Below are 27,829 nucleotides of genomic sequence, written 5' to 3'. Positions count from 1 at the left end.
ACAACAAGACGTCTCATTGGGCAGGACGGCTCGTCTTTATTGTGATTGGCTGACAGCGGACCTTCTAAATATCAATAACAACATTTTCACTGATTAACTCAGCTGCTGTGTTTCTGATGAACTGTCGGTCACATGACATCACGGCAGCAGCCTTCAGTGTGAATACCACTCCCATCATGCAACAGTCCACAGACGCAGCGCTGTGATCAGCTTGTTGGTGCGTTCAGGCGTCAGTTTACATGATTCAGTCACACGAGCAGGATGTTTTATTTTGTAGAGCTGCAGATCAAACTGATTCTGGTTCAGCTGATTCACAGACGATTGATGGAATATTTGGTGTTTAAAGTTCTACATGTTGTCGTTTGTCAGATTCAGCCATAAAGAACCTGCAGGCCTCATTACCTGAGTCACAGCTGAGTCCAGTGATTCAAACACGTTCTGGTGTTCGTGCTGATGAGTCAGAACTTTAGACCCGATTGTTCCCGAGCTGAACCCAGAACAGCTGTTAACAGCTGTGCAGGTTTTTATGACGACTTACAAAGAAACAGGCTGCAGCAGAGGATCTCTCACAGGGACACAGTTCGTCTCCTGATGTCCACAACACCTGACGGGACATGTCTCTGATCCACAGGACAAATACAGACTGTAATGAAGACAAACAGGATCAAAACAGGATCCATATACCTGAAAGTCTTTGGGCTGGAGCTGATCACTGAACAGTGACTGACTCCAGATGTGATCTTTGGTCCTGAACACTCTCACTGTCACTCAGCTCGTCCCCGAGAGTTTGAAATATAAGACAAATCTTTTCTTTACAAAATAAAAATGACAGATTGTTTTCTGTCATGTCAGTTTAGTATAAAAACATTGATACTCTGCTTCAGAACATGATCATAATCAAATATCAGATATAAAAAGTGCTAAAATACAAAACAGTTGTACAAGTGTGTCTTTGCAGCCAGAACACAGCAGCAAAGTGTTCTGTGTTGTTGGTCTGAGAGAATAAAAATAAGAATCTGTCGTTCGGTTCTTCTCACTGTAAAACACTTGAACCGACAAGAATAGATTCAACTGGACTGCAGATTCTCACACAGCACTTTTTGAACCAATCGTTAAAAGTCTACAGTAATTAGTGTTTGATATTAAAATGACTGGATCACTTTGCAGACAGAACCAGTTGGAGATGCGTCTGACGACACCGGCTCACAGAACACAGTCCAGTCCGTTCACTGCTGCAACACAGTTGTAGTTCTGACTGTTCTTCAGAATATCTCCTGGTATTCAACATATGAATCTCCTGAAGGATCCCAGTCGTCTGGATCAAACCTGGAGGATGTTCCACTACAGATTTCCACAAAATCTTGGAATCTCAGGTTTTCCCCAAGATTTTGTCAAAAAAACACTGCCATTGTTTTCAGAGGTAATCCCAGAAAATTCCTCACAGATTATGAAGAGAATGAAACTGGACCTTGACCAGAACACGTCGACCCGTGGCAGGATAAATCCCCACACAGCGTCCTGATGTTCCTCAGGCAGATGCTCCCAAACTGCTGGAGAACACCGACCGCTCTGTTTCCAGCTCCTGCTAATGATTCCAACATTCTTTAAATTGTCCTCAAGAACTCCTCACAAAATCCCAGAATAATCCTGCTGGTGTGTAAACAGAAATCCAAGGCGCTGACATGCCGCTCGGACACATCGGCTCACAGCGACGCTCCCTGTTCCTGACCAGAGATCCTGACCTGGACTCTCGGCAGCCGTAGCAGCAGCTGATCCTGTGAAGGTTTGTTGTGACACGTGTGAAGTGTGACAGAACACACCTGAAGCATCCACCCTGTTCTGATGGCCAACAGAATCCAGGGAGAGAGTCCGGTCCTCAACCTGCTCCAGTTTTTGAAGCTTTTAGATCCACTGAGTGCTTGACGATCTCGATCTGGAACACCAGATCAGAACGACCCAGCACCAGTCTGGTGTCACTGTGTGATGGACAGGGCCAAGAACCAACCCCAGCTGTGCTTCCATGCAGTGAGAGGAGCTTATTGGCAATAGAATGGGCCAAAGAGCAGAACCAGCACCGCAGGGTCCAAAAGAATCTGTGGAAGTAAAGAAGAAAAGCGTCCTCGTACATCCTCACTGTGCTCGATGCTGATTGGCCGGTGAGTGAGTCCAGGGTTTGGAGGGGAATAAAAAACGACCTGGTCAATCAGGAGGAGCTTCGGTTCTTCTGAGCATTGGACCAACCAGGTGCTCAGTTAACCTCGGCTCTGATTGGTCAGATTAACAAGGTGGGCGGAGTTCTGTTGCACCTGAGTCAAACGTGATGAAGATCACAGAGGACGTTCTGCAATAACTGCTGATGTCACAGTTCACCTGATGCTTCTGATTGGTCCGACCATCAGGAGGCGTGGTCTCACCACTGCCCTCTGATTGGTCAAAATGGCAGGTTTGTAGCATTCTGTGGTCAGTAAAAAGAGGGAGGCGGGCTCAGTGTCATCCTGAGACAGTCCCACAGAGCAGGGCTGTGATTGGTCAGTAGAGGAGGGTGGGCGGGGCTTTGTGTATCCTGAGCGTCTGGATGGAGGAGAGGATTTTCTTTTGGTGTCCAGCGAGGGTGACGCCCACTCTGAGCAGGTCTCTGTGGAAGCAGAGCTGAGAGTGAATGAATGTGACTGTACAGGTGACAGAGTGAAGCTGACGTCTGTCAATTTGTTTCATGTGACTGATTACAAAATGACAACATTTCATAACTGCACATAACAAATACTGACAGATACTGTCTGTAAACGTGGAGGCTTCTTACTCAGTGTTGATCTGTGAGACCACGTCCAGGCTGGTGAAGCCGGCCTGCAGGAAGCTCTGCTCGTAGCGCTCCATCTTTATGGCTCGAAGCCACTCGGAGACGGATCCACAGGCCGAGAGAGGAGGAGGGACGCGCTGGTCCAGGAGAGGCTGGGACGGACTGAGACACAGACAGACGGGAGGAGGGAGACGCAGCATCAGCACTGTACAACATACATATAGTACAAAGTAAACCACTGCAGCCACAGTGATCATCAGGATTTCCTCATCACACTTCAGGATATTTCAGTGTGAACACCAGGTTTGTTTGAAATGAAAGCGGTTCTGAGAGAATGGAGGAAGGAATCCTCCACAGCAGGCGGCCCGAAGCTTTCTGTTGTCAACACCGTTTTCTTTCCAGGAGCCAGTGAAAGATTTTAGGATTAGATCTCGTGTTCCTTTCATTTTTTATTCCAGTTGCCTCTCAGGGCCTCCACAGCTCCCTCACAACATACACAACAGTATAATACAGTCTAGTTTTATTTGTATTCAGTCTGATAGAAAAACAGCTGGAGGCTTCTCTGAAATATTAACGTCTACATGAACTAAATGCTTTCTGGGTTTGTCACTAAAATCTGCCTGTGAAGAAATCAACATTTGTTCCTGACATCATATTTAATTATTACAAACGCTGCAGTGAAAGAACGAGAAGGTGATGTCACCGAGACAGACAGACAGACAGACAGACAGACAGACAGACAGTTAATCAGTCAGACAGTTAATCAGACAGACAGACAGACAGACAGACAGACAGTTAATCAGACAGACAGACAGACAGACAGACAGACAGACAGTTAATCAGACAGACAGACAGACAGACAGACAGACAGACAGTTAATCAGACAGACAGACAGACAGTCAGTTAATCAGACAGACAGACAGACAGTTAATCAGACAGTCAGACAGTTAATCAGACAGACAGGATATTGCTTCACTCTGAGCTTTAATCCAGGAATGTGAACCTGCTCATGTAAACATCTCTGTCTGTATAAACAGCTGTCAATCACACAGCTGGCTGCCAACCAAGCCCCGCCCACTGCACACACACTAACACACATTATGTGTCTTTGTCTCTCTGACCTTTGACCTCCAGCAGCTGCTGCATGAATCACATTCCACACCTGCCAATCACCTCTCTCTCTCTCTCTGTCTGTCTCTCTCTCTCTCTCTGTCTGTCTCTCTCTCTCTCTCTGTCTCTCTCTCTCTGTCTGTCTCTCTCTCTCTCTCTCTCTGTCTGTCTCTCTCTCTGTCTCTCTCTCTCTCTCTCTCTCTGTCTGTCTCTCTCTCTCTCTCTCTGTCTCTCTCTGTCTCTCTCTCTCTGTCTGTCTGTCTCTCTCTCTCTCTCTGTCTCTCTCTCTCTCTGTCTCTCTCTCTCTCTGTCTCTCTCTCTCTGTCTCTCAGTTTCAGTTTCAACAAGCTTTATTGGCATGACTGTAGTTCACGATATTGCCAAAGCAGACAGGATTCTAAATAATAATAATAATAATAATAATAATATGATGATGATGATAATATAATGATAATAATAATAACAACAACACTAATAACCAGTACATCAGTGTGCAGGTAAGAGCCCAGTCAGGATCAGCTGGTTCATGTGGATCAGATCATGTCAGGTGTTGTGCAGCTCGTCTCTTCTCCTGTGGCAGCGTTCACGTGTCTCTCTGCATCTCCAGCAGTGCCAGTTTGTTCTCCCAGTGAATGCTGGAGTTTTTCTTGGTCTGATAGTTTGGGGCAGTCTGGGGTTGTACATGTGATTTTAGTGTATATGTGGGTTCTGAGGTCTGTGTTTGTGTCACAGTGCAGCAGGAAGTGCTGCTCTGTCTCCACCTGTCTGTGTGGACAGAACCGACCCAGCCGGTCCTCTCTGGGCAGCCGGGTCTGTCTGTGTCTGCTGCTCTCTGAGGCCCGGCTGTGGTCGCTGAGTCTGTACAGAGTCGGTGTTTTCCTCAGTCTCAGGTCAGTTACAGAGCTCAGATAATCTGCCATGGAGTATTTGTCTGTTTAGGGCCAAATAACACTGGAGTTTGCTTTGGGTTTTGGTTGTTGATGTCCAACAGTTGATGTAATTGTCTTTTTCCTTTTGCTATAATTTGGTTGGGCTGGATGGTGTGAGGGCGGTGTTGGTGCCCGGTGCTGTTGGAGCTCAGCCTGTGGACCAGCTGGCTGGACTCCCTTCTCTGCTCTCCTCTTGGCATCGTACGGCTTTGTAGTGGTAGCAGCTGGGCTCGCTGGTTCTGAGGTGTTGGTAGAACTTTATTGCTCTTATTTGGATCCGAATTAAAAGGGGAGATTGGCCCAGTTCAGCTCTGCATCCATTACTGGAGGTGTTCCTGTGAACTTTGAGGATGCTTTTGCAGGGTTTCCACTGGGTGTTTGTCCCATTTGTTGAAGTCTTGGTTGATGAGAGGCTCCACACTTCACTACCATACATCACAACCGGGTCAATTATTGATTGAAATATTTTGATCCAGATTTTAACAGGTATGTCTTTGTGGCCAGATTGAAATTTCCCGTCGACGTGATATTTAGTCCTAAATATGTGTAGCTGTCTGTGTTTTCTGAGTCCGGAGAGTCCAGGTGGAACCTGTGGGGATTTTTCTGACTGTTGCGTCGTTTCTGGAAGACCACGACTTTTGTCTTTTCCAGGTTAACAGTCAGGTCTGACAGAACTTTTACAGGTGATCTAGTTGCTTTTATAGCGCCTCCTTTGTCGGAGCGAGCAGTATTAGATCATCTGCCAACAGTAAACATTTGGCTTCTGTGTCAGAGAGGGTGAGACCAGGGATCTCTGACTCTTCCAGGGATTTGGCCAGTTCATCTATATAAATGTTGAACAGGGTGGAGCTCAGACTGCAGCCCTGCTTCACTCCTCGACTTTGGGGGAAGAAGTTTCCCCAGTTCCAATTTTGACAGCACATTTGTTATTTATGTACATTGTCTTAATAATATCATAGATTTTTCCTCCAATACGTTTTTCTAGTAATTTCAGAAACAGACCATGATGCCAAATTGAGTTGAATGCTTTCTTGAAATCTACTGAACAAGAGCAGATTGTGTTGTTGTTCTGGTGGACGTGTTTCTGGATGAGGGTGTGGAGGGTGGAGATGTGGTCAGTGGTTCTGTGTTGTGGTGTAAATCCAGTCTGACTGTTGCTCAGGACTTTGTGCTCACTGAGGAAGTTTTGCAGTCGGCTGTTTAAGATGCTGCAGAATAACTTCCCCAGGTTGCTGCTGACACAAATGCCTCTGTAACTGTTTGGATCATATTTGTCTCCACTTTTGAAGATTGGAGTGATAAGCCCTTGGCTCCAGGTGTCAGGAAAATTTCCAATGTTTAGTATCAGATTGAATAATTTCAATATGGCAGTCTTGATTTTCTGGCTGCTAAACTGAAGCATTTCATTTAAGATGCCATCGGGGCCACTTGCTTTCCTTGGCTTCAGGATCTGGATCTTAGCCAGCAGTTCCCCTTCACTAATCTCATAATCTAAAGGATTCTGGTTGTCTTTAATGATTGATTCAAGGATTTCTAGTTTGTTGAGCAGATTCTTTTGGTCTGAATCCAGTGTGATTGCACTGTATAGATTTTCAAAATGTTTCTTCCATATTTCCCTGTTTTGAAAAGCCAATTCTTCCTTGTTTGATTTGTTGAATGAACGCCATTTTTTCCAAGTCAATGGACTCCTCAGTCTCTTCAGCTTGACGCTCTTCATGCTGCTCCTTTTTAGCTCTCAGTGTTTTTCTATAGGATTTCAATGTTTCCCAGTACTGGAGGCAGAGCTCATGATAGTCAGGTTGTTGGTGTTTTTCATTGGATAATTTTCTAAGTGTTTTTCTCAGACACCTGCAGTCAGAGTCAAACCACTTTTCATTAGCTGAGTTTGAACTGTTATATTCAGATTTTTCCAGATTGGATAGAAACGCTGGGATGGAGTTAATATCCTGGACAGCCTGGTTCAGGCCGTTGTTACTGTGGGGATATGAGGTGGTGATAAAATGTCTAATTGAGATTGGATTGCTGGATGAGTGATGGCTCTCTGGTAGTCATCCTTACTATTACTACTCCATCTATAAGGTTGTTTGGAGGGGTTGAGTTTTATGGGCTCTGCTACTTGGGGGTCAGTTGGTGTCTTCCTAATGTACAGGGTGATTTTGCTGTGGTCAGATAAGGGTGAATGCTCTTACACTGAAGGGCTCCAGGTCTGTAATGCTGTAGTCCACAGTGCTGTTGCCAAGAGGAGAGCTGGGAGTGAAGAGACCAAAGGATTCTCCTTAAAGCCGACTGTTGGCGATGTACAGACTCAGCGTACGACACAACTGCAGCAGTTGCTGCCCGTTTCTGTTGACGGTTTTGTCAAAGTTGTACCTGCTTTGCTGTGAAGGAGAGGGGATGTTGATCTGGCCAGGTATATGTTTGTCTCCCTGTGCATTGATCAGATCTGATTCTGAGCCTGTTCTGGTGTTAAGGTCACCACAGATCAGCACGTTTCCTTGTGTCTGGTAGGAGCTGATCTCATCTTCAAGGACGGAGAAGCTGTTTTCATTATAATAAGGGGAATCTGATGGGGGGATATAGGCTGTACACATGAATATGTCTCTTTCTGTGGAGACCACATCTTTTTTTATTTTGATCCAAAAATCTCCTTTTTTGATTAATTCGATTGAGTGTGTGAGGTTCATCTTGTACCAGATCAACATCCCTCCTGAATCTCTGCCTTGGCCTACACCTTTCAGTTTGGTAGATGGGAAAATGATTTATCTATATCGTAAAGGACAACCAGTGGGCATGTCTCCTCTATTCCAAGTCTCCTGCAAAACAATGAGGTGGGGCTCCTGGTGATGGTGTCGGGGTGGGGCTCCTGGTGATGGTGCCGGGGTGGGGCTCCTGGTGATGGTGTCGGGGCGGGGCTCCTGGTGATGGTGTCGGGGCGGGGCTCCTGGTGACGGTGTCGGGCCTTGAAAGGTATAATTTGTAAAATCAGGAAAATAGAAACTCTCTCGCTCACCTCGGGCCGTCCGAGTGCGTCACCTTCAGGGAGACTGGGTTTCGGATCAGCCTGTCAAGCGAAGCCACAACGTCGCAGAACCGCGGCCGGTTGGCTCGTTCCTTCTGCCAGCAGTCCAGCATGAGTGCGTGCAGGGAGGAGGGGCAGTCCGGCGGCGGGGGCAGCCGGTAGTCCTGCTCGATGGCGTTAATCACCTGAGAGAGAGACAGGTGTCAATTAAATATTCAATCATGTTCATCAGTGTTGTTAACAAATTAACTGGAGGGGAGCTGTAGGCTTAAACTCTGTGTGGGAGTGTCCTTACAAGTAGGAAGTCACCCACCTACAATGCAGAACTGAGTTCTCTCCCCAGACTGCTTAACAACCATTCACACCTGGACTCACCTAGTGTTAGCAACACTCCCACATGATGTAAGGACACTCCCACATGATGTAAGGACACTCCCACATTATGTAAGGTCACTCACACACTCTGCAAGGACACCCCCACATTATGTAAGGACACTCCCACACTCTGCAAGGACACTCCCACACTATGTACGGACACTCCCACACTCTGCAAGGACACTCCCACGTTATGTACGGACACTCCCACATTATGTAAGGACACTCCCACATTATGTAAGGTCACTCACACACTCTGCAAGGACACTCCCACATTATGTAAGGACACTCCCACATTATGTAAGGACACTCTCAAACCCTGTAAGTAGTTTTTTTTCCTTACATCCTGGTTGCTCATGTCCCAATATGGCCGCTCTCCGTATGACATCACTTCCCACATGACGATGCCGTAGCTCCACGCATCGCTGGCTGATGTAAACTTCCTGTAATCGAGTAAAGTAAATCACTTTAATTAGCTTCTGTAACATAACAGTATTTATTACGCAGAGCAACAACCCGCAGCACTGATGCTCACCTGTAGGCGATGGCCTCAGGAGCTGTCCACCTAATGGGAATCTTCCCTCCCTGAGAAAAGAGAACAGAGCGCAGTGTTGATACTGAACTTATGTATAACGACAGAGGTCTGATAACAAGACCCTGAGGGACACCATGTTAGTGCAGCAGCTGAGGAAAACAATAAAAACAGAGCAGAACCTCAAACACCGACCCAGACTCAGAGTCACCTCCATGAACTGGATCTGTGTTTTTAATACTGAAAAGGTGTAATGTCCCTTTAAAGCTCATTAGCACATACCAACACTCATGCTGAGTAAAAAAACGTTAAAACATTCCTGCTTGTACAGTAAAACTACATTTTAAAGGTACATTCCACTCAAAAATGAAAAATCTCCTCGTATCTACATGAAGATAGAAAGCATGAAGTATCTGGAGACTTTAAATCACAAACTGAAAATATGTTTTTCCTTCGGCATGGACTGCGACACTTCACCACGGAGTTTGACTGTTTTGGTGAACTGCTCCTTTAAGAACTGCACCATCTGTGAGGCTGTCAGTATTATTCAAGTATTTTTCAGGGGTTTACTGGGTGCTTACTCATTAGAAACTAGTTAGCTTTGTTAGCAGCTGACTCACCAGAGAGCTGGTGTAGGTCGGGTCAGAGGAGTTTTCAGTCAGGAACCGGCTGAGACCGAAGTCTGACACCTGGAGAGAAAAACGGTTGGATCAGGATTATTTCAAGCTGATATACAGACAGACAGACAGACAGGTAAGCAGGTAGACAGGTGTGCAGACAGACAGTCTCACCTTGCAGACCAGGTTGGAGTTGACCAGGATGTTTCGAGCTGCCAGGTCTCTGTGGACGAAGCTCATGTCAGACAGATACTTCATCCCTGCTGCGATCCCACGCAGCATCCCCACCAGCTGGATGGTGGTGAACTGTCCGTCATTCATCTGCAGACAGACAGGTGGGCAGTGAGACGGACAGGTAGACAGACAGGTAAAGATGGTGAACAGTGTACAGCAGAGGTTTCTGCCTGTCTCACCCTCAGGAAACTGTCGAGCGCTCCGTTCTCCATGAACTCGGTGAGGATCATGACGGGACAGGAAGTGGTGATGACGCCCTCCAGGTGGATGATGTTGGGGTGCTGGAACTGACCCATGATGGACGCCTCCGACAGGAAGTCCCGCCTCTGCTTCTCTGTGTATCCGCCCTTCAGTGTCTTGATCGCCACATAGTTCTCCTTCCGACCCGGGACCCTTAACCGGCCTCGACACACCTCGCCAAACTCACCTGGACAGGTACGCCACAGAGATGTCATCATTACAATGACATTAGATACAACAAGGACTGAACTTACAGCAGAGAACTGAGGACTGAACCCACGGGCCTCCACCTGTCACCAAACACCAGGCTGGAGGAGCCAATCAGAGCGCAGCTGCTGAACCACCAACACCAGCCGAGCCTGTGAGTCATTAATGTTTTAACACTGAGAGGTGTAATGTTCCTTTAAGGCTCGTTAGCACATACCAACACTTCTACACTTCCGACATCTAGTGTGTGTGTGTGTGTATGTGTGTGTGTGTGTGATCGCCTGGAGATAGTGAAAACTTTGCACCTTTGTTTCCGCAGTAACTGCTATCCAGTTACATCTCACTAATGTCATCACCAGAGACGACTACTATTACAGTAGCTACACACACACACACACGCGCACACACACACACACACACACACACACACACACACACACACGCACACACGCACAGACACTCACTCTCATTTAACAGATCTGATGTGGTGTTTTTACAACAGTTTCTCCTGTTTATGTGAGAGTCAGCGTTTTCCTCTCAGGGGTCAAAGTTCACAGTCTGTTCTGGCAGACGTTACAAAGTAAAAGCTCTGTGAGGTGTCTCTCACACATCGCACTGTGTTGGGTTTTCAGGGACAAAATAAAAGTCGCTTTGTGAGCTCAAACATTGTTGCTGTTGCCAAAAGTTTCCACTTGTTTTTACAGGTTCTGAAAACGACACTTGTTCTCACACACAGATCTAAAAAAGATCAATTCCAAGATCCACCATCTGCACCTGGATCTCCTTCTTCAAATAAATCCTAGAAGATTCATAAATGTTCCTCAAAAGGTTCTTTATTCCTGACAAGTGTTTGACGTGTCCTTCCAAGTCCTTAAATTGGCTTAAAAAATGCTACTTGGTTTCCTTTAGATATCTAAAAGGTTCCTTAGAGGGTTTGTAGATTTTAGAAAATGCTCCTTAATAATTTTTTGCCTCCTAAAAGTTCCAAATAGAATTTCCTGGATTTCTTACTAGAAGGTTCTGGGAGTCAAATTAAATCTTTCCTGCTGCAAGCTGCTCACCTGCTCCGATCACCTCCTCTATCTTCACGAAAGACGCCTCGATCTCCTTGGCGAACTCCCTCACCGCCTCGTTGGGGTCCTCGTAGGTGAACGGGTCAATGTACACCTTCATCGCTATGACAACAACACATCATCGTCATCAGTCAGCAACAACACTGACACAATCTGATTGGCTGAGCTTAAACTGTGACAGCTGAAACTCACTCTGTCCCATCTGGTAGTGTCCAGTCTTATCGTTCACCTCTGAGTCCTTCACCCGCCTGCTGATGGAGGGACAGACAGGTAAGAGACAGACAGGTAAGAGACAGACAGGTGAGAGACAGACAGGTGAGAGACAGACAGGTAAGAGACAGACAGGTGAGAGACAGACAGACAGAGAGAGACAGGAAACAGACAGAGAGGGAGACAAAGAGAGACAATTCCTTAGTTTTTCAGCAGCTGCAGGATTCTTTATATCTCAAGAGACGCACCCTCACACACACTCACACACACACACACTCACACACACACACACACTCTCTCCTTTCTTCTCTCTCTCTCAGGAATGTTAGTATCTCGCTCTATCTCTCTCTCAGAGTGTCGAGTTTCTCCATCTTAATATAGTCGACATGTCCCACCCTGCTCTGTGTGTGTGTGTGTGTGTGTGTGTGTGAACCTGAGGTCAGTGTTCCATTGTTCTGCGGAGGCTAACAGGGAGGGAGCATCCTGAACACACACACACACACACACACTCTCACCGGTAACAGTACACAGCGACGATCACGATGGCGATGAGCAGCAGGATCGCCATGGACACGAGAACTCCAGTCAGCGCCATCTGAGAGTGACCAACACCTGCCAGGACAAACAGATCAATAACTTATCAATAACTTATCAATAACAGATCAATAACTTATCAATAACTTATAATTAACGCATCAATGAAGTACATATACGATGAGCAGGAGTTATTCAACAGCCTTGAGAACTCTTTAGCAACAAAGAATCTTCAGGAACTTTTGAGTAACAGGTGGAACAGAGGCTGAGTCCTCCGGGTACAGAGGCCGAGTCCTCCGGGTACAGAGGCCGAGTCCTCCGGGTACAGAGGCCGAGTCCTCCGGGTACAGAGGCTGTGTCCTCCAGGTACAGAGGCCGAGTCCTCCAGGTACAGAGGCAGAGTCCTCCAGGTACAGAGGCAGAGTCCTCCGGGTACAGAGGCTGTGTCCTCCAGGTACAGAGGCCGAGTCCTCCGGGTACAGAGGCCGAGTCCTCCGGGTACAGAGGCAGAGTCCTCCAGGTACAGAGGCAGAGTCCTCCGGGTACAGAGGCAGAGTCCTCCAGGTACAGAGGCCAAGTCCTCCAGGTACACAGGCAGAGTCCTCCAGGTACAGAGGCCGTGTCCTCCGGGTACAGAGGCCGAGTCCTCCAGGTACAGAGGCCGTGTCCTCCGGGTACAGAGGCAGAGTCCTCCAGGTACAGAGGCCGAGTCCTCCAGGTACAGAGGCCAAGTCCTCCAGGTACACAGGCAGAGTCCTCCAGGTACAGAGGCAGAGTCCTCCAGGTACAGAGGCCGAGTCCTCCAGGTACAAAGGCCAAGTCCTCCAGGTACACAGGCAGAGTCCTCCAGGTACAGAGGCTGTGTCCTCCAGGTACAGAGGTACAGATATATATACAGACACATACAGTATGATCAGAGCAGTTTCTATCTTGTTATAACGGATCTTTTAGGGTTCTTAATAACTTTTTCAGGACTTAGGTAGAGTTTTAGAGACATTAGGATCTTACCGTCAGGCAGTGTGTTGAAGCTGCTCTCGGTGCTGAATGATCCGTATCCAGCCTGCGAGCGAGCGCGGACCTGCACCTGGTACTGCCCCGCCCTCTGCAGCCCTGTCAGCACCACCGAAGAAGACCTGCTGGACATGTACTGCCACTGACCGGCCTCCTCGCCACCCTGATGATGATGACATCAGTAGTTACATCACAGTACAGCTCAGCCCTGTGTGTGTGTGTGTGTGTGTGTATGTGTGTATTTGTGTTTGTATACCTTGGGGCTGTAGCGTAGCTGGTAGTCCAGGATCTGGTACTGGTTCTGCAGAACTGGAACATTCCACTCTAAAGACAGACTGGTCTCTGAGGCCGCCACCCTCCTCAAGCCAGACACTGGAGGGGGAACTACACACACATACACACACACACACACACACACACTATATCAGTTTATAATAAATCAGCACTTCTTCAAATCTCTGCTGTGCAACCAGGACACAGTGGGAGGAACTAAAATGAATGAATGTTTGTTTGCTGCGTACCGTCTCTGCTGGTGGTGATGTTCACTCTGTCGGAGGCTGGCTCTGATTGGCTGAGAGCAGAGACGCCATTCATTGATTGGATGGTGAAGGTGTACTTGGTGTGTGGGCGGAGTCCCCAGACGACGACACGGCGCTGAGTCAGACCGCGCTGCGCCGGCCGGTACAGTACACTGTCATCACACGGAGAACAGGAAGCAACCAATCCCTGAAGAGAAGGTAAGGCTGGAGTCAGAGGAAGGAGGCTGGACTGGCTTCTGTTGCTGGCCTAACTGGTCTGAATGTTTTGGTTCTAACTGGTCTGATTGTTTTGGTCCTAACTGGTCTGATTGTTTTGGTTCTAACTGGTCTGAATGTTTTGGTACTAACTGGTCTGATTGTTTTGGTCCTAACTGGTCTGATTGTTTTGGTCCTAACTGGTCTGATTGTTTTGGTTCTAACTGGTCTGATTGTTTTGGTTCTAACTGGTCTGAATGTTTTGGTACTAACTGGTCTGAATGTTTTGGTTCTAACTGGTCTGATTGTTTTGGTTCTAACTGGTCTGAATGTTTTGGTTCTAACTAGTCTGATTGTTTTGGTCCTAACTGGTCTGAATGTTTTGGTACTAACTGGTCTGAATGTTTTGGTTCTAACTGGTCTGATTGTTTTGGTTCTAACTGGTCTGAATGTTTTGGTACTAACTGGTCTGAATGTTTTGGTTCTAACTGGTCTGATTGTTTTGGTTCTAACTGGTCTGAATGTTTTGGTTCTAACTAGTCTGATTGTTTTGGTCCTAACTGGTCTGAATGTTTTGGTACTAACTGGTCTGAATGTTTTGGTACTAACTGGTCTGAATGTTTTGGTTCTAACTGGTCTGGTTGTTTTGGTCCTAACTGGTCTGATTGTTTTGGTTCTAACTGGTCTGATTGTTTTGGTCCTAACTGGTCTGATTGTTTTGGTTCTAACTGATCTGATTGTTTTGGTTCTAACTGGTCTGATTGTTTTGGTCCTAACTGGTCTGATTGTTTTGGTTCTAACTGGTCTGATTGTTTTGGTTTTTAACTAGTCTGATTGTTTTGGTTCTAACTGGTCTGATTGTTTTGGTTCTAACTGGTCTGATTGTTTTGGTTGTAACTGGTCTGATTGTTTTGGTTCTTAACTGGTCTGATTGTTTTGGTTCTAACTGGTCTGATTGTTTTGGTTCTAACTGGTCTGAATGTTTTGGTTCTAACTAGTCTGATTGTTTTGGTCCTAACTGGTCTGAATGTTTTGGTACTAACTGGTCTGAATGTTTTGGTACTAACTGGTCTGAATGTTTTGGTTCTAACTGGTCTGATTGTTTTGGTTCTAACTGGTCTGAATGTTTTGGTACTAACTGGTCTGAATGTTTTGGTTCTAACTGGTCTGGTTGTTTTGGTCCTAACTGGTCTGATTGTTTTGGTTCTAACTGGTCTGATTGTTTTGGTTCTAACTGGTCTGATTGTTTTGGTCCTAACTGGTCTGATTGTTTTGGTTCTAACTGGTCTGATTGTTTTGGTCCTAACTGGTCTGATTGTTTTGGTTCTAACTGGTCTGATTGTTTTGGTTTTTAACTAGTCTGATTGTTTTGGTTCTAACTGGTCTGATTGTTTTGGTTCTAACTGGTCTGATTGTTTTGGTTGTAACTGGTCTGATTGTTTTGGTTCTTAACTGGTCTGATTGTTTTGGTTCTAACTGGTCTGATTGTTTTGGTCCTAACTGGTCTGATTGTTTTGGTCCGAACTGGTCTGATTGTTTTGGTTCTAACTGGTCTGATTGTTTTGGTTTTTAACTAGTCTGATTGTTTTGGTTCTAACTGGTCTGATTGTTTTGGTTTTTAACTGGTCTGATTGTTTTGGTTCTAACTGGTCTGATTGTTTTGGTCCTAACTGGTCTGATTGTTTTGGTCCTAACTGGTCTGATTGTTTTGGTTCTAACTGGTCTGAATGTTTTGGTTTTTAACTGGTCTGATTGTTTTGGTTCTAACTGGTCTGATTGTTTTGGTCCTAACTGGTCTGATTGTTTTGGTTCTAACTGGTCTGATTGTTTTGGTCCTAACTGGTCTGATTGTTTTGGTTCTAACTGGTCTGATTGTTTTGGTTTTTAACTAGTCTGATTGTTTTGGTTCTAACTGGTCTGATTGTTTTGGTTCTAACTGGTCTGATTGTTTTGGTTGTAACTGGTCTGATTGTTTTGGTTCTTAACTGGTCTGATTGTTTTGGTTCTAACTGGTCTGATTGTTTTGGTCCTAACTGGTCTGAATGTTTTGGTCCTAACTGGTCTGAATGTTTTGGTTCTAACTGGTCTGATTGTTTTGGTTCTAACTGGTCTGAATGTTTTGGTACTAACTGGTCTGAATGTTTTGGTTCTAACTGGTCTGGTTGTTTTGGTCCTAACTGGTCTGATTGTTTTGGTTCTAACTGGTCTGATTGTTTTGGTTCTAACTGGTCTGGTTGTTTTGGTCCTAACTGGTCTGATTGTTTTGGTTCTAACTGGTCTGATTGTTTTGGTCCTAACTGGTCTGATTGTTTTGGTCCGAACTGGTCTGATTGTTTTGGTTCTAACTGGTCTGATTGTTTTGGTTTTTAACTAGTCTGATTGTTTTGGTTCTAACTGGTCTGATTGTTTTGGTTCTAACTGGTCTGGTTGTTTCTGGTCTTACTGGTCTAACTAGTCTGATTGTTTTGGTTCTAACTGGTCTGATTGTTTTGGTTTTTAACTAGTCTGATTGTTTTGGTTCTAACTGGTCTGATTGTTTTGGTCCTAACTGGTCTGATTGTTTTGGTTCTAACTGGTCTGATTGTTTTGGTTCTAACTGGTCTGATTGTTTTGGTTCTAACTTGTCTGATTGTTTTGGTTTTTAACTGGTCTGATTGTTTTGGTTCTAACTGGTCTGATTGTTTTGGTCCTAACTGGTCTGATTGTTTTGGTTCTAACTGGTCTGAATGTTTTGGTTTTTAACTGGTCTGATTGTTTTGGTCCTAACTGGTCTGATTGTTTTGGTCCTAACTGGTCTGATTGTTTTGGTTCTAACTGGTCTGATTGTTTTGGTCCTAACTGGTCTGATTGTTTTGGTTCTAACTGGTCTGATTGTTTTGGTTCTAACTGGTCTGATTGTTTTGGTTCTAACTGGTCTGAATGTTTTGGTACTAACTGGTCTGAATGTTTTGGTTCTAACTGGTCTGATTGTTTTGGTTCTAACTGGTCTGAATGTTTTGGTTCTAACTAGTCTGATTGTTTTGGTCCTAACTGGTCTGAATGTTTTGGTCCTAACTGGTCTGAATGTTTTGGTTCTAACTGGTCTGATTGTTTTGGTTCTAACTGGTCTGAATGTTTTGGTACTAACTGGTCTGAATGTTTTGGTTCTAACTGGTCTGGTTGTTTTGGTCCTAACTGGTCTGATTGTTTTGGTTCTAACTGGTCTGATTGTTTTGGTTCTAACTGGTCTGGTTGTTTTGGTCCTAACTGGTCTGATTGTTTTGGTTCTAACTGGTCTGATTGTTTTGGTTTTTAACTAGTCTGATTGTTTTGGTTCTAACTGGTCTGATTGTTTTGGTTCTAACTGGTCTGGTTGTTTCTGGTCTTACTGGTCTAACTAGTCTGATTGTTTTGGTTCTAACTGGTCTGATTGTTTTGGTTTTTAACTAGTCTGATTGTTTTGGTTCTAACTGGTCTGATTGTTTTGGTCCTAACTGGTCTGAGTGTTTTGGTTCTAACTGGTCTGATTGTTTTGGTTCTAACTGGTCTGATTGTTTTGGTTTTTAACTGGTCTGATTGTTTTGGTTCTAACTGGTCTGATTGTTTTGGTCCTAACTGGTCTGATTGTTTTGGTCCTAACTGGTCTGATTGTTTTGGTTCTAACTGGTCTGATTGTTTTGGTTCTAACTGGTCTGAATGTTTTGGTTTTTAACTGGTCTGATTGTTTTGGTTCTAACTGGTCTGATTGTTTTGGTCCTAACTGGTCTGATTGTTTTGGTTCTAACTGGTCTGATTGTTTTGGTTTTAACTGGTCTGATTGTTTTGGTCCTAACTGGTCTGATTGTTTTGGTTCTAACTGGTCTGATTGTTTTGGTTCTAACTGGTCTGATTGTTTTGGTCCTAACTGGTCTGATTGTTTTGGTTCTAACTGGTCTGATTGTTTTGGTCCTAACTGGTCTGGTTGTTTTGGTTCTAACTGGTCTGATTGTTTTGGTTTTTAACTAGTCTGATTGTTTTGGTTCTAAATGGTCTGATTGTTTTGGTTCTAACTGGTCTGGTTGTTTCTGGTCTTACTGGTCTAACTAGTCTGATTGTTTTGGTTCTAACTGGTCTGATTGTTTTGGTTTTTAACTAGTCTGATTGTTTTGGTTCTAACTGGTCTGATTGTTTTGGTCCTAACTGGTCTGATTGTTTTGGTTCTAACTGGTCTGATTGTTTTGGTTCTAACTGGTCTGATTGTTTTGGTTCTAACTGGTCTGATTGTTTTGGTTTTTAACTGGTCTGATTGTTTTGGTTCTAACTGGTCTGATTGTTTTGGTCCTAACTGGTCTGATTGTTTTGGTCCTAACTGGTCTGATTGTTTTGGTTCTAACTGGTCTGAATGTTTTGGTTTTTAACTGGTCTGATTGTTTTGGTCCTAACTGGTCTGATTGTTTTGGTTCTAACTGGTCTGATTGTTTTGGTTCTAACTGGTCTGATTGTTTTGGTCCTAACTGGTCTGATTGTTTTGGTTCTAACTGGTCTGATTGTTTTGGTCCTAACTGGTCTGATTGTTTTGGTTCTAACTGGTCTGATTGTTTTGGTCCTAACTGGTCTGGTTGTTTTGGTTCTAACTGGTGTGGTTGTTCTCGTCCTAACTGGTCTAACTGGTTTGGTTTCCGGTGTGGTGTACCTTGGTGGCGGTCCCGCAGAGGGAGCACAGGACAGTGTAGGTCAGGTCTCCACGTCCTCCTCGTTCCAGCGGCTCGCTCCACTCCAGAGTCACCGAGGTGTCGTTGATCTGACTCACAATGGAGCGGGGAGCAGAGGGGGGGCCTGAGGGGGTCAGAGGTCACTGAGGTCAAACACTGACCTGCTCTGTCTTCACTCAGGGTCGGAGGGCCCTGAGTGAAGACTGACAGGCGGAGCAGTGCAGCTCAGAACAACAGGACAATCTTTATTTCTGTCAAAGAGTGAGCTGTAGAAAAAGGCCCAACGTGAGTTCACCAGAAACTCTTCAGTGTGTCTGTGTCCAGCTGACTGATGAGAGGCTTCCACTTCCACTTCCACGCGCACACACACACACACACACACACACACACACACACACACACACACACACACACTCAGAGGTAACAAGCCTATTAATTTAGCCTAATGTTGTTGCCTGGGGCGATGTGGTTAAAGGGGCGGAGTCTGGGTATTTAAAGGGGTGTGTGTGGTTGCTGGCAAAGACTATTAGAGCAGCTTGTGTGTGTGTGTGTATGTGTGTGTGTGTGTGTGTGAGCGAGACACTCCACCAGTTTTATATTTGTATGATTTCTTCTTTTGATGTCACAGTGATGTCACACCTCAGACTACAAACGTCTCACATTAAATATTAAAGATGGCACTCCAATAAAGATAGTATCCAGGTGAATTATGGGAAATGTAGGACCAGCTCAGCTCGAAAGAAAGAAAGAAGTCTTACGGGTGCAGGCTGTGTGCGTTGGGTCGGAGTCAGCTCGATGGTAACCAGGGCGACAGGGGCAGTAGGCGGAGCCTGGAATCAGTGTGTTGCTGTTGGCCGGACACGGGCCACAGCCACCGGGTCCTGACGCCGCCTTGAACTGACCTGATGGACAGGCTGCAAGCAAACACAGGTTAGCGTTAGCATTAGCATCTCAAACTGAAACATCTTGAATCTGCGTTTCTTATAGACCTCTGGTGATCAATAAATCTGTTCGCAGCCTTGTCTTCTGCAGGAGCCACTGGGCTACAGACAGGAAGTCAGACGGTATTTAGGGACGGACCAACATGATGTTTGTTGGTCTGAACTGTCAGACTGATGATTCGCTGGAGGAATCTCTCCTGTGTGTCTGAACAATAACCGAGCAGAGACAGGATGAGAGACAGGAAGTGACCTTGACTTCAACAGGATGTGGAAAGTGCTGCCATGATGTCATCACATCATCTCCCGCCAAGCAAGCACACGTGCACACACACGTGCACGCGCACACACACACACACACACACAGAGGGGAGGGGTTAAAATAAAAGCCTGGCTGAGTGAAAAGTTCAGAGGTCAACTTCTGCTGCTTAATCTGACAGAGAGAGTGTGTGTGTGTGTGTGTGTGTGTGTGTGTGTGTGTGTGTGTGATGTTAACCAAAAACAGAAGCGACCCCCGGCTGGTGTCGCCGCTGCAACACTTCCTGGTTGCAGTCAGCTGACCTCTGACCTCACGGAGAATAACAGGAAACTCCTCTGGTGACTTCGCTGAGCGGCACGCAGACGGGCCGACCCACTGCAGGCTTCATACTCATTAAACACTGTTATTAATTACTGATAATTATTGATTTAGGGTTAGGGTTCTATTCCTCCTCCTCCTCCGTCACACTGTCAACACATGTGACTGTAATCACCTCCAGCTTCTCTCTGTGTAAACCACTGCATTCTGTTTACACTGTGTGTGTGTGTGTGTGTGTGTGTGTGTGTGTGTGTGTGTGTGTGTGTAAGGAATTTTAAGTGCTGATAATGAAAAGCACACTTGACCTCTCCCGCTGAAGATGCTTTTACTTTGTGAACAGTCTAACAGTACTCTCATGTTGTAAAATAAGCGATGTGGTGTTCAGGTCTGGACGGGTCCGCTCCGGTTTCAGGAGGTTCTCGTCTGAGTCGCGTCACTATAAGTTGAGTCGTTCTAGGTGACGACGGTGCTTTTATTTTGTTAACTCTCACCTCGACAGCGCACGTCGGTGTTGCCTGCTTCGTATCCGGGGCGACAGGCGCAGCTGGATGTCGGCTGCCCCACCCACTGCCCGTCCTCACCGCAAAGCATGGTGGGAGGTCGCGACTGCTCTCCAGGCGGAGTGACAGCGTTCTCCACACACACACCCTGAGCCTGCAGCACGCACACACACACACACACACACACACACACACACACACACACATCATTTGTGAGAAGAGTTTTAGAATTAAAGCCTGTAAATAACAGACATGATGTTCGCAAACTTTGTTACTATTTTACTACTTTCATTTGTAAACTAAATAAGTATGCTTTTACTTTGTAGGCTAAATATGGATACTTTTATTTTGTAATCTGCCTGACTGAGGTTTTATTGGATGAAGCCTTTTCTTTGTGAGAAAAACAAAATAGTTTTACTTATATTCAATACGCCTGTTGCTAAGCTGTTGTTCTGTAAAACAAGTGATGGCACTTCCTCCCTGCTGGTGGCGGCTGTGGTTACCTGCTCCACCAGCGAGTGTGGGATGGTTTCAGGGAAGGAGGCGAAGGCGCGGTGGAGAGGTGGGCACTTCCTGTAGAAGACGCGTACGGACAGCAGCGCCATGCAGGCGCCCTGGGTCTGGAAGGCCAGGTAAAGCCCCGCCCCCCTCAGCTGGTCGAGGCGCAGCAGTTTGACATTGGAGCGCCTGTCGCCGCCGATCCGCCGCAGGTGGTCGGCGGCGACCGTGGACACTTTGGTGTACGGGTTCTCCATCCAGGACGGGTGAGTGGGCGTGGCCTCGTCACTGTCACTCTGGTAGTAATACAGGTTGAAGGTTTCTTTACAGTGACGGCGGTTCAGACCAGAACATTCCATCATGGAGAACCTGAGGGAACAATTATTGATCACTGATCACCAATCAATAACTCATCATGATATTTCATGCTTCATAATCAATATATCCTATTCATCTATGATTCCATTCATTCTAAGAATGCTGCGACACTGAAGTCTGATCAATAAAGCTTCAAAGTTTTAAACTTTCAACAGCTGATCAATAGTGAAACCGTTTCCTCATTATGTGACGGACTGATTAATCACTCATTAATCACATTGATTAATCACTCAGTGTTATTAATCTGTGAATCAAACCAACCGGATCTCGACGTAGATGGTTGTCGCTGCTCTTCGGGGGATCCAGCGCGTCCTCAGCCAATAAGAGGACGGACTGTCAGGAGTGCAGATCTCATAGGTCCGCACGCTGTTTGACTCGTCGTCCAATCCGCTCACTTCGTCCCACTGCAGACAGACAGAGGTTACTGATTAGCATGCTGCACTGAAATGAATGGTGAATGTTAGCTGGCAGCTAGCAGACCTGTGGATCATCAGCAGGGTGGTTGGTCCAGCGCAGGTCAGACGTCTCCATCTTGGTGTTCATCAGCACCTCTGAGAGACAGACAGGTAGAGTCAGTGAGACAGGTAAAAATCATGGAACGCCACGAGAACCTTTGGGCCTCTTATAGTCCCTGTGTGTGACGGCTCAACTACCCTCACACTCATGTTTCAGGTTTTGTGTCTGCAAATCACTGCAGGGGAACTGAACTGCTGCTGAACACACACACACACACACACACACACACACACACACACACACACACACACACACACACACACACTCTGAAGATCTGTGGGAGGACATGTGAGGAAGACCAGGCTTAACCTGACACACACATCTGTAATATCAGCCATTAATAATGTTGTCTAATCAGTCTTTGAGGAGAGAGGCCCTGACACACACACACACACACACGCACACACAATGTCTGTTTGAACTGATCCGACCACTGAACCAGTAACACAGCAGCACCAGACTCCCTTAACAAATGTGTCAGTTTAGTGAGTTGTTGAGTTGGAGACACTTTATAAACTCTGTGAAACTCTGTCTCTGACTCATTCTGCATTATTTGGACCTTCTTGTTCATTCAGCAAATGTTCTACATGAACTTCTTTCTGTCTTTGAGTAGAAACATGGAGTCTGTTTGTCTCAGTGATGGACGGTTTGTTCGTCTCAAATCTGTTCAAATTTGGGTCAAGTTTGGAAACTTGACTAAAGAAACGTCTCTGTTAAGTTGAGCCCCAACAGGAAGCTTAGCGTGTTACGTATCCGTTTCATAAAAGTTGTATATACATTATATATGTGTTATATATCAGTCCAGAGTCAGTTTACATAGAAACACAGAGGGACACACTGAGCTTCATTCCTCAGCTGCTGCCGAGCAGAACGATGAAATGGCTGCTTTCCCTTTTCCTACGCTGTAATTACACACACACACACACACACACACACACACACACACACACACACACACACACACACACACACACACACACAAACACACACTCTTTAATGCTCTTTGACAGTTAATTAAAATGAGAAGTTACTGAAGTAATTGGAGGAAATGGGGTGTGTGTGTGTGTGTGTGTGTGTGTGTATCACTCACACACACAGTATTGGATGATCACAGGTTGAGGTGTCTGATGTCCCGCTGCACCTGAACGCCTCTCTGCTTGCTGGAGGGCTGTGATGTCATTCATTGCTATTTATCATCGTGTGTGTTGTGCTGTTGGTTGTGTGTTTCTTAATACCTGGCTGCTGCTTCATTTCGCCCCGTGGGATAATAAATTGGACTTGACTTGACTTGATGTCATGGTGATGTCATGTCATGTGATCAGAGCCCTTCTGTGGTACCGACCGTATGATTAACTCTGATAACACCTCAGAACTTAACATGACAGCATTGTTCTGTTATATTAAATGTGATAGTGATAGACGGGAGGGGAGGGACAGACCCTATGAGATGAGCCCCTTTTAGATAGAAAAGGCAGCACATTTGCAGCAAGGTAAAGGCTGCAATCTGCTACCTTGTCTCTCTAAAAGGGAGATGTAATATTCCTCCTTTCCCAAAAAGCCGCCGCTGGGGCCGGTGTAAATATGTGACAGGACATGAAGCACCAAGGAAGCAGGTCGAATTTGTCTTCAAAATAAGAGCTTCATATTGCAAACCACTGGAGTTTAGAACTGGGTTCTTAGCGGGGGGCGTTTCATTTGAAAGTAGCGACCGTTAGCAGCTTGCAGACACAACAACAAGCGGACAACAAAGACTGCTACAGAGACCGCTAGCATCTCTTGGATCTCTGCGGCTGTCTAGTTGCTCATTTTGAAGGTGGTAAATTGGTGGACCAAAACAGACCCTCAATATACTGTCTAATTCCACAGACTAGCTGTAAAAACAGACGGGAGGGGAGGGACGGACCCTATCGGACCGACAGACGGGAGGGGAGGGACAGACTCAAACTAAACACGTTCATTAGCCTCAACTAGCTCATTAGCTTTCAGCTTGACAGGCTTGTTTAACTTCAGCTCCACCTGCCCATTTCTGATTGGCTGGGTCTCAGGTGCCAACTGACTGATGTGTGACATCACAGAGGCTCCACCCACTATACCTCTACACAAAGTGATTTGAGACACACACACACACACACACACACACACACACACACACAACCAATCAACATCACAGCCTGAGCCAATTAAATTCCAGTATGCGCATTCAGTTTATCTCAGCCACACACACACACACACACACACACACAGCGAGTGTCTTGTATAAACATCCCGCCAGAGTTGTCATGGCAATGGCCGTGTCCTCGTCATGCACTCTTATCACCAGATCCACTGTTTACTGTGTGTGTGTGTGTGTGTGTGTGTGTGTGTGGTCTCATGCTGCGACTTGCTCTCTCAGAACACACTCTCCTCTCACACCGGGTCATCTGCACTGTACTCAAACACATTGGACCCCAAAGTCCAGTTAGTTGGACTGGTGTGGGCGCTCCTGGTTGTGGCAGGGTTGGAGGAAATGTGCTTCAGTCCTGTAAAGTCGCTCGTGCACGGACACAAGAGGTAACTGGGCTCAGGCCCGGTTCCAGCCGCGGCAATGTGAGAGCAGGCCAGCGGTGCAGGAGGTACAAACTGGGCCAACTGGGCCAAGTGTTAGCGTCCGCTAATAAACCTGATGTGACTGTAATCTATATTGGGACCTGGCTCTGGACTGGGACCTGGTTTAACTGGGCTCTGGACTGGGACCAGGTTTAACTGGGCTCTGGACTGGGGCCGGGTCCTTTCAGAAACTAGATCCAGAGGACAGAACAAAGAGAGGGAGGGCGGTGGAGAGACGTTGTCTTTGAGTGGCTGCAGGGTTAAAACCAGAACAACAGAACAAAGACAGCGAGCAGATGGAGGACACACGCGCACACACACACACACACGCACACACACACTGGGCCCTGGACCGGGACCCTAAATGGATCATCAGGTGAGAGCCAGACACTTTCCGTTGTGGTTCTGTGGGGAACCTTCAGTGATGTTGGGGTCGTTCTCCACAGAACCACACTCACTTCTTGGTTCTAATAATAACACCTCTCACAGTGCAGCTGATTTTGTATTCACACCAGACTCCATTCAAAAAACGTTGAAAACTACTGGCAGCTCATCCCAGGCCGATTAATGGCTGACAGATGTTTTTATCGATTAATCATGTTTAACTCAGAGTGAACTAACTCTGTTTTCTCTGCCTGCTGATGATCGATCATCGCAGTGACTGACGGTTATCTGCTCTCCATCACTAATCGATCAGCCTGTCAGACGTACATCCTGAGCGGTATTGATGAGTACGGCAGCAGATAAGGGACACTCTTACCTTCCTCGGCCCTGCAGCAGGTCAGCAGCAGCAGCTGGAGGAGGAGCAGCGGCAGCCCGCAGGAGGAGGCTCGTCTCGGGGCCACAGGGGCCCGCACACCCTCCATCCCCCCTCCGAAAAAAACTAGTCCAGACGCGATCAGTCCCGAACCCTGGCCGATCAGACCTATCGATCCCTGATCACTGACCGTCAGCTGGGCTCGCTCTCCGCCGGCAGCGCGCGCCTCATTGAGCCCGACGAGTTTGAAAAGAGAGGAAGAGTTAATTAATGAGTCTTGGAGTTAATGACCGTCTGAGCCCGCTGAGGGAGGACGAGGCTCCAGCTGCACACAGGGACTCTCCAAGATGGACGCTCCGACAGGAACAAGCTGGAAAAGTTAAGAGGGAGGAGAAGGAGGAGAAGAGCAGTCCGGACTCTGGACAGCCCGTCTGCTCCTCCTTCATCACTTCAACACTTCGTCCCGGAACTTTTCCGTCTCTTTCTCTCCTCGGATCCCACTTTGTCCTCCAGGACAGAAGAGCGGGGCGCGGCTGCCTCCGGGGCCGGGAGAGGAGCTCTGAGAGGCGGCCTGGTGAGCGGAGAGGGGTCGGTGTGACGGCTGCAGGGTCTCACGCACACGGACTCACTCTGAGCGGGTCGCTGTGGGTCCGTCCGGACTAAAGTTGAGACAAAAGCAGCCGGAGTCAGGTTTCAACTCTGGGTCAGGACACGCCCACTGTCGGGCTCTGATTGGCTGCCCCCACAGAGGGGCGGGGCCTGGCAGAGTGAAGGAATGTGTGTCTGCTGGGAGGACCGGCACCGTCAGAACCAAAGGACCGGCACCGACAGAACCAAAGGACCGGCACCGACAGAACCAAAGGACCGGCACCAACAGAACCAAAGGACCAACACTGTCAGAACCAAAGGACCGGCATCTACAGAACCAAAGGACCGTCAGAACCAAAGGACTGGCACCGACAGAACCAAAGGACCGGCACCAACAGAACCAAAGGACCGTCAGAACCAAAGGACCGGCACCGACAGAACCAAAGGACCAGCACCTACAGAACCAAAGGACCGGCACCGACAGAACCAAAGGACCGGCATCTACAGAACCAAAGGACCGTCAGAACCAAAGGACTGGCACCGACAGAACCAAAGGACCGGCACCGACAGAACCAAAGGACCAGCACCTACAGAACCAAAGGACCGGCATCTACAGAACCAAAGGACCGTCAGAACCAAAGGACTGGCACCGACAGAACCAAAGGACCAGCACCTACAGAACCAAAGGACCGGCACCGACAGAACCAAAGGACCGGCACCGACAGAACCAAAGGACCAACACTGTCAGAACCAAAGGACCGGCATCTACAGAACCAAAGGACCGTCAGAACCAAAGGACCAGCACCTACAGAACCAAAGGACCGGCACCGACAGAACCAAAGGACCGGCACCGACAGAACCAAAGGACCAACACTGTCAGAACCAAAGGACCGGCATCTACAGAATCAAAGGACCGTCAGAACCAAAGGACCAGCACCGACAGAACCAAAGGACCGGCACCGACAGAACCAAAGGACCAACACTGTCAGAACCAAAGGACCGGCATCTACAGAACCAAAGGACCGTCAGAACCAAAGGACTGGCACCGACAGAACCAAAGGACCGGCACCTACAGAACCAAAGTACCGGCACCGTCAGAACCAAAGGACCAACACCTACAGAACCAAAGGAACGGCACCGTCAGAACCAAAGGACTGGCACCAACAGAACCAAAGGACCGGCACTGATAGAACCAAAGGACCAACACGGACCGAACCAAAGGACCGGCACCGTCAGAACCAAAGGACCGGCATCTACAGAACCAAAGGACCGTCAGAACCAAAGGACTGGCACCGACAGAACCAAAGGACCGGCACCTACAGAACCAAAGTACCGGCACCGTCAGAACCAAAGGACCGGCACCGACAGAACCAAAGGACCAACACTGTAAGAACCAAAGGACCGGCACCGACAGAACCAAAGGACCGGCACCGACAGAATCAAAGGACCGTCAGAACCAAAGGACCAGCACCTACAGAACCAAAGGACCGGCACCGACAGAACCAAAGTACTGGCACCGACAGAACCAAAGGACCAACACTGTCAGAACCAAAGGACCGGCATCTACAGAACCAAAGGACCGTCAGAACCAAAGGACTGGCACCGACAGAACCAAAGGACCGGCACCTACAGAACCAAAGTACCGGCACCGTCAGAACCAAAGGACCAACACCTACAGAACCAAAGGACCGGCACCGTCAGAACCAAAGGACTGGCACCAACAGAACCAAAGGACCGGCACTGATAGAACCAAAGGACCAACACGGACCGAACCAAAGGACCGGCACCGTCAGAACCAAAGGACCGGCATCTACAGAACCAAAGGACCGTCAGAACCAAAGGACTGGCACCGACAGAACCAAAGGACCGGCACCTACAGAACCAAAGTACCGGCACCGTCAGAACCAAAGGACCGGCACCGACAGAACCAAAGGACCAACACTGTCAGAACCAAAGGACCGGCACCGACAGAACCAAAGGACCGGCACCGACAGAACCAAAGGACCGTCAGAACCAAAGGACCAGCACCTACAGAACCAAAGGACCGTCAGAACCAAAGGACCGGCACCTACAGAACCAAAGGACCGGCACCTACAGAACCAAAGGACCGTCAGAACCAAAGGACCGACCCGAACCCAATACACAAGTTAATCAGCAGTAAACAAAGTTAACTCTTCATTAACTTTATTCTGTCTGTGA

The 27,829-nt window shown here is 47.0% G+C and overlaps 1 protein-coding gene across 2 annotated transcripts; it reads right to left on the bottom strand.

The window, feature by feature from the left end:
• Positions 1-11: 11 nt before the first annotated feature.
• On the bottom strand, positions 12-25,927 carry ephb4b (eph receptor B4b). 2 transcript variants are annotated; one of them, XM_037111158.1, is made up of 21 exons: positions 25,046-25,927; positions 21,664-21,734; positions 21,445-21,587; positions 20,811-21,174; positions 20,299-20,461; positions 19,051-19,206; positions 18,274-18,416; positions 13,410-13,614; positions 13,145-13,272; positions 12,886-13,051; positions 11,859-11,955; positions 11,326-11,381; positions 11,122-11,235; positions 9,793-10,040; positions 9,554-9,700; positions 9,383-9,451; positions 8,766-8,815; positions 8,574-8,673; positions 7,847-8,040; positions 2,801-2,959; positions 12-2,635 (listed from the first exon to the last, which is right to left on the bottom strand). In XM_037111158.1, exons 1-21 carry the CDS (start codon positions 25,149-25,151, stop codon positions 2,530-2,532), a joined length of 2,985 nt encoding a protein of 994 aa, XP_036967053.1. In that variant the 5' UTR covers positions 25,152-25,927; the 3' UTR covers positions 12-2,529. The 2 variants fall into 2 exon arrangements, with proteins under 2 accessions (XP_036967053.1, XP_036967051.1); XM_037111156.1 differs by having other exon boundaries at positions 11,326-11,384; positions 25,046-25,926.
• Between the last annotated feature and the right edge of the window lie 1,902 nt (positions 25,928-27,829).

This window comes from Acanthopagrus latus, chromosome 10 (genome assembly GCF_904848185.1).
Source record: "Acanthopagrus latus isolate v.2019 chromosome 10, fAcaLat1.1, whole genome shotgun sequence".
NCBI classification, from domain to species: Eukaryota; Metazoa; Chordata; class Actinopteri; order Spariformes; family Sparidae; genus Acanthopagrus; species Acanthopagrus latus.
This window is presented reverse-complemented; position numbering and strand designations above follow the sequence as displayed.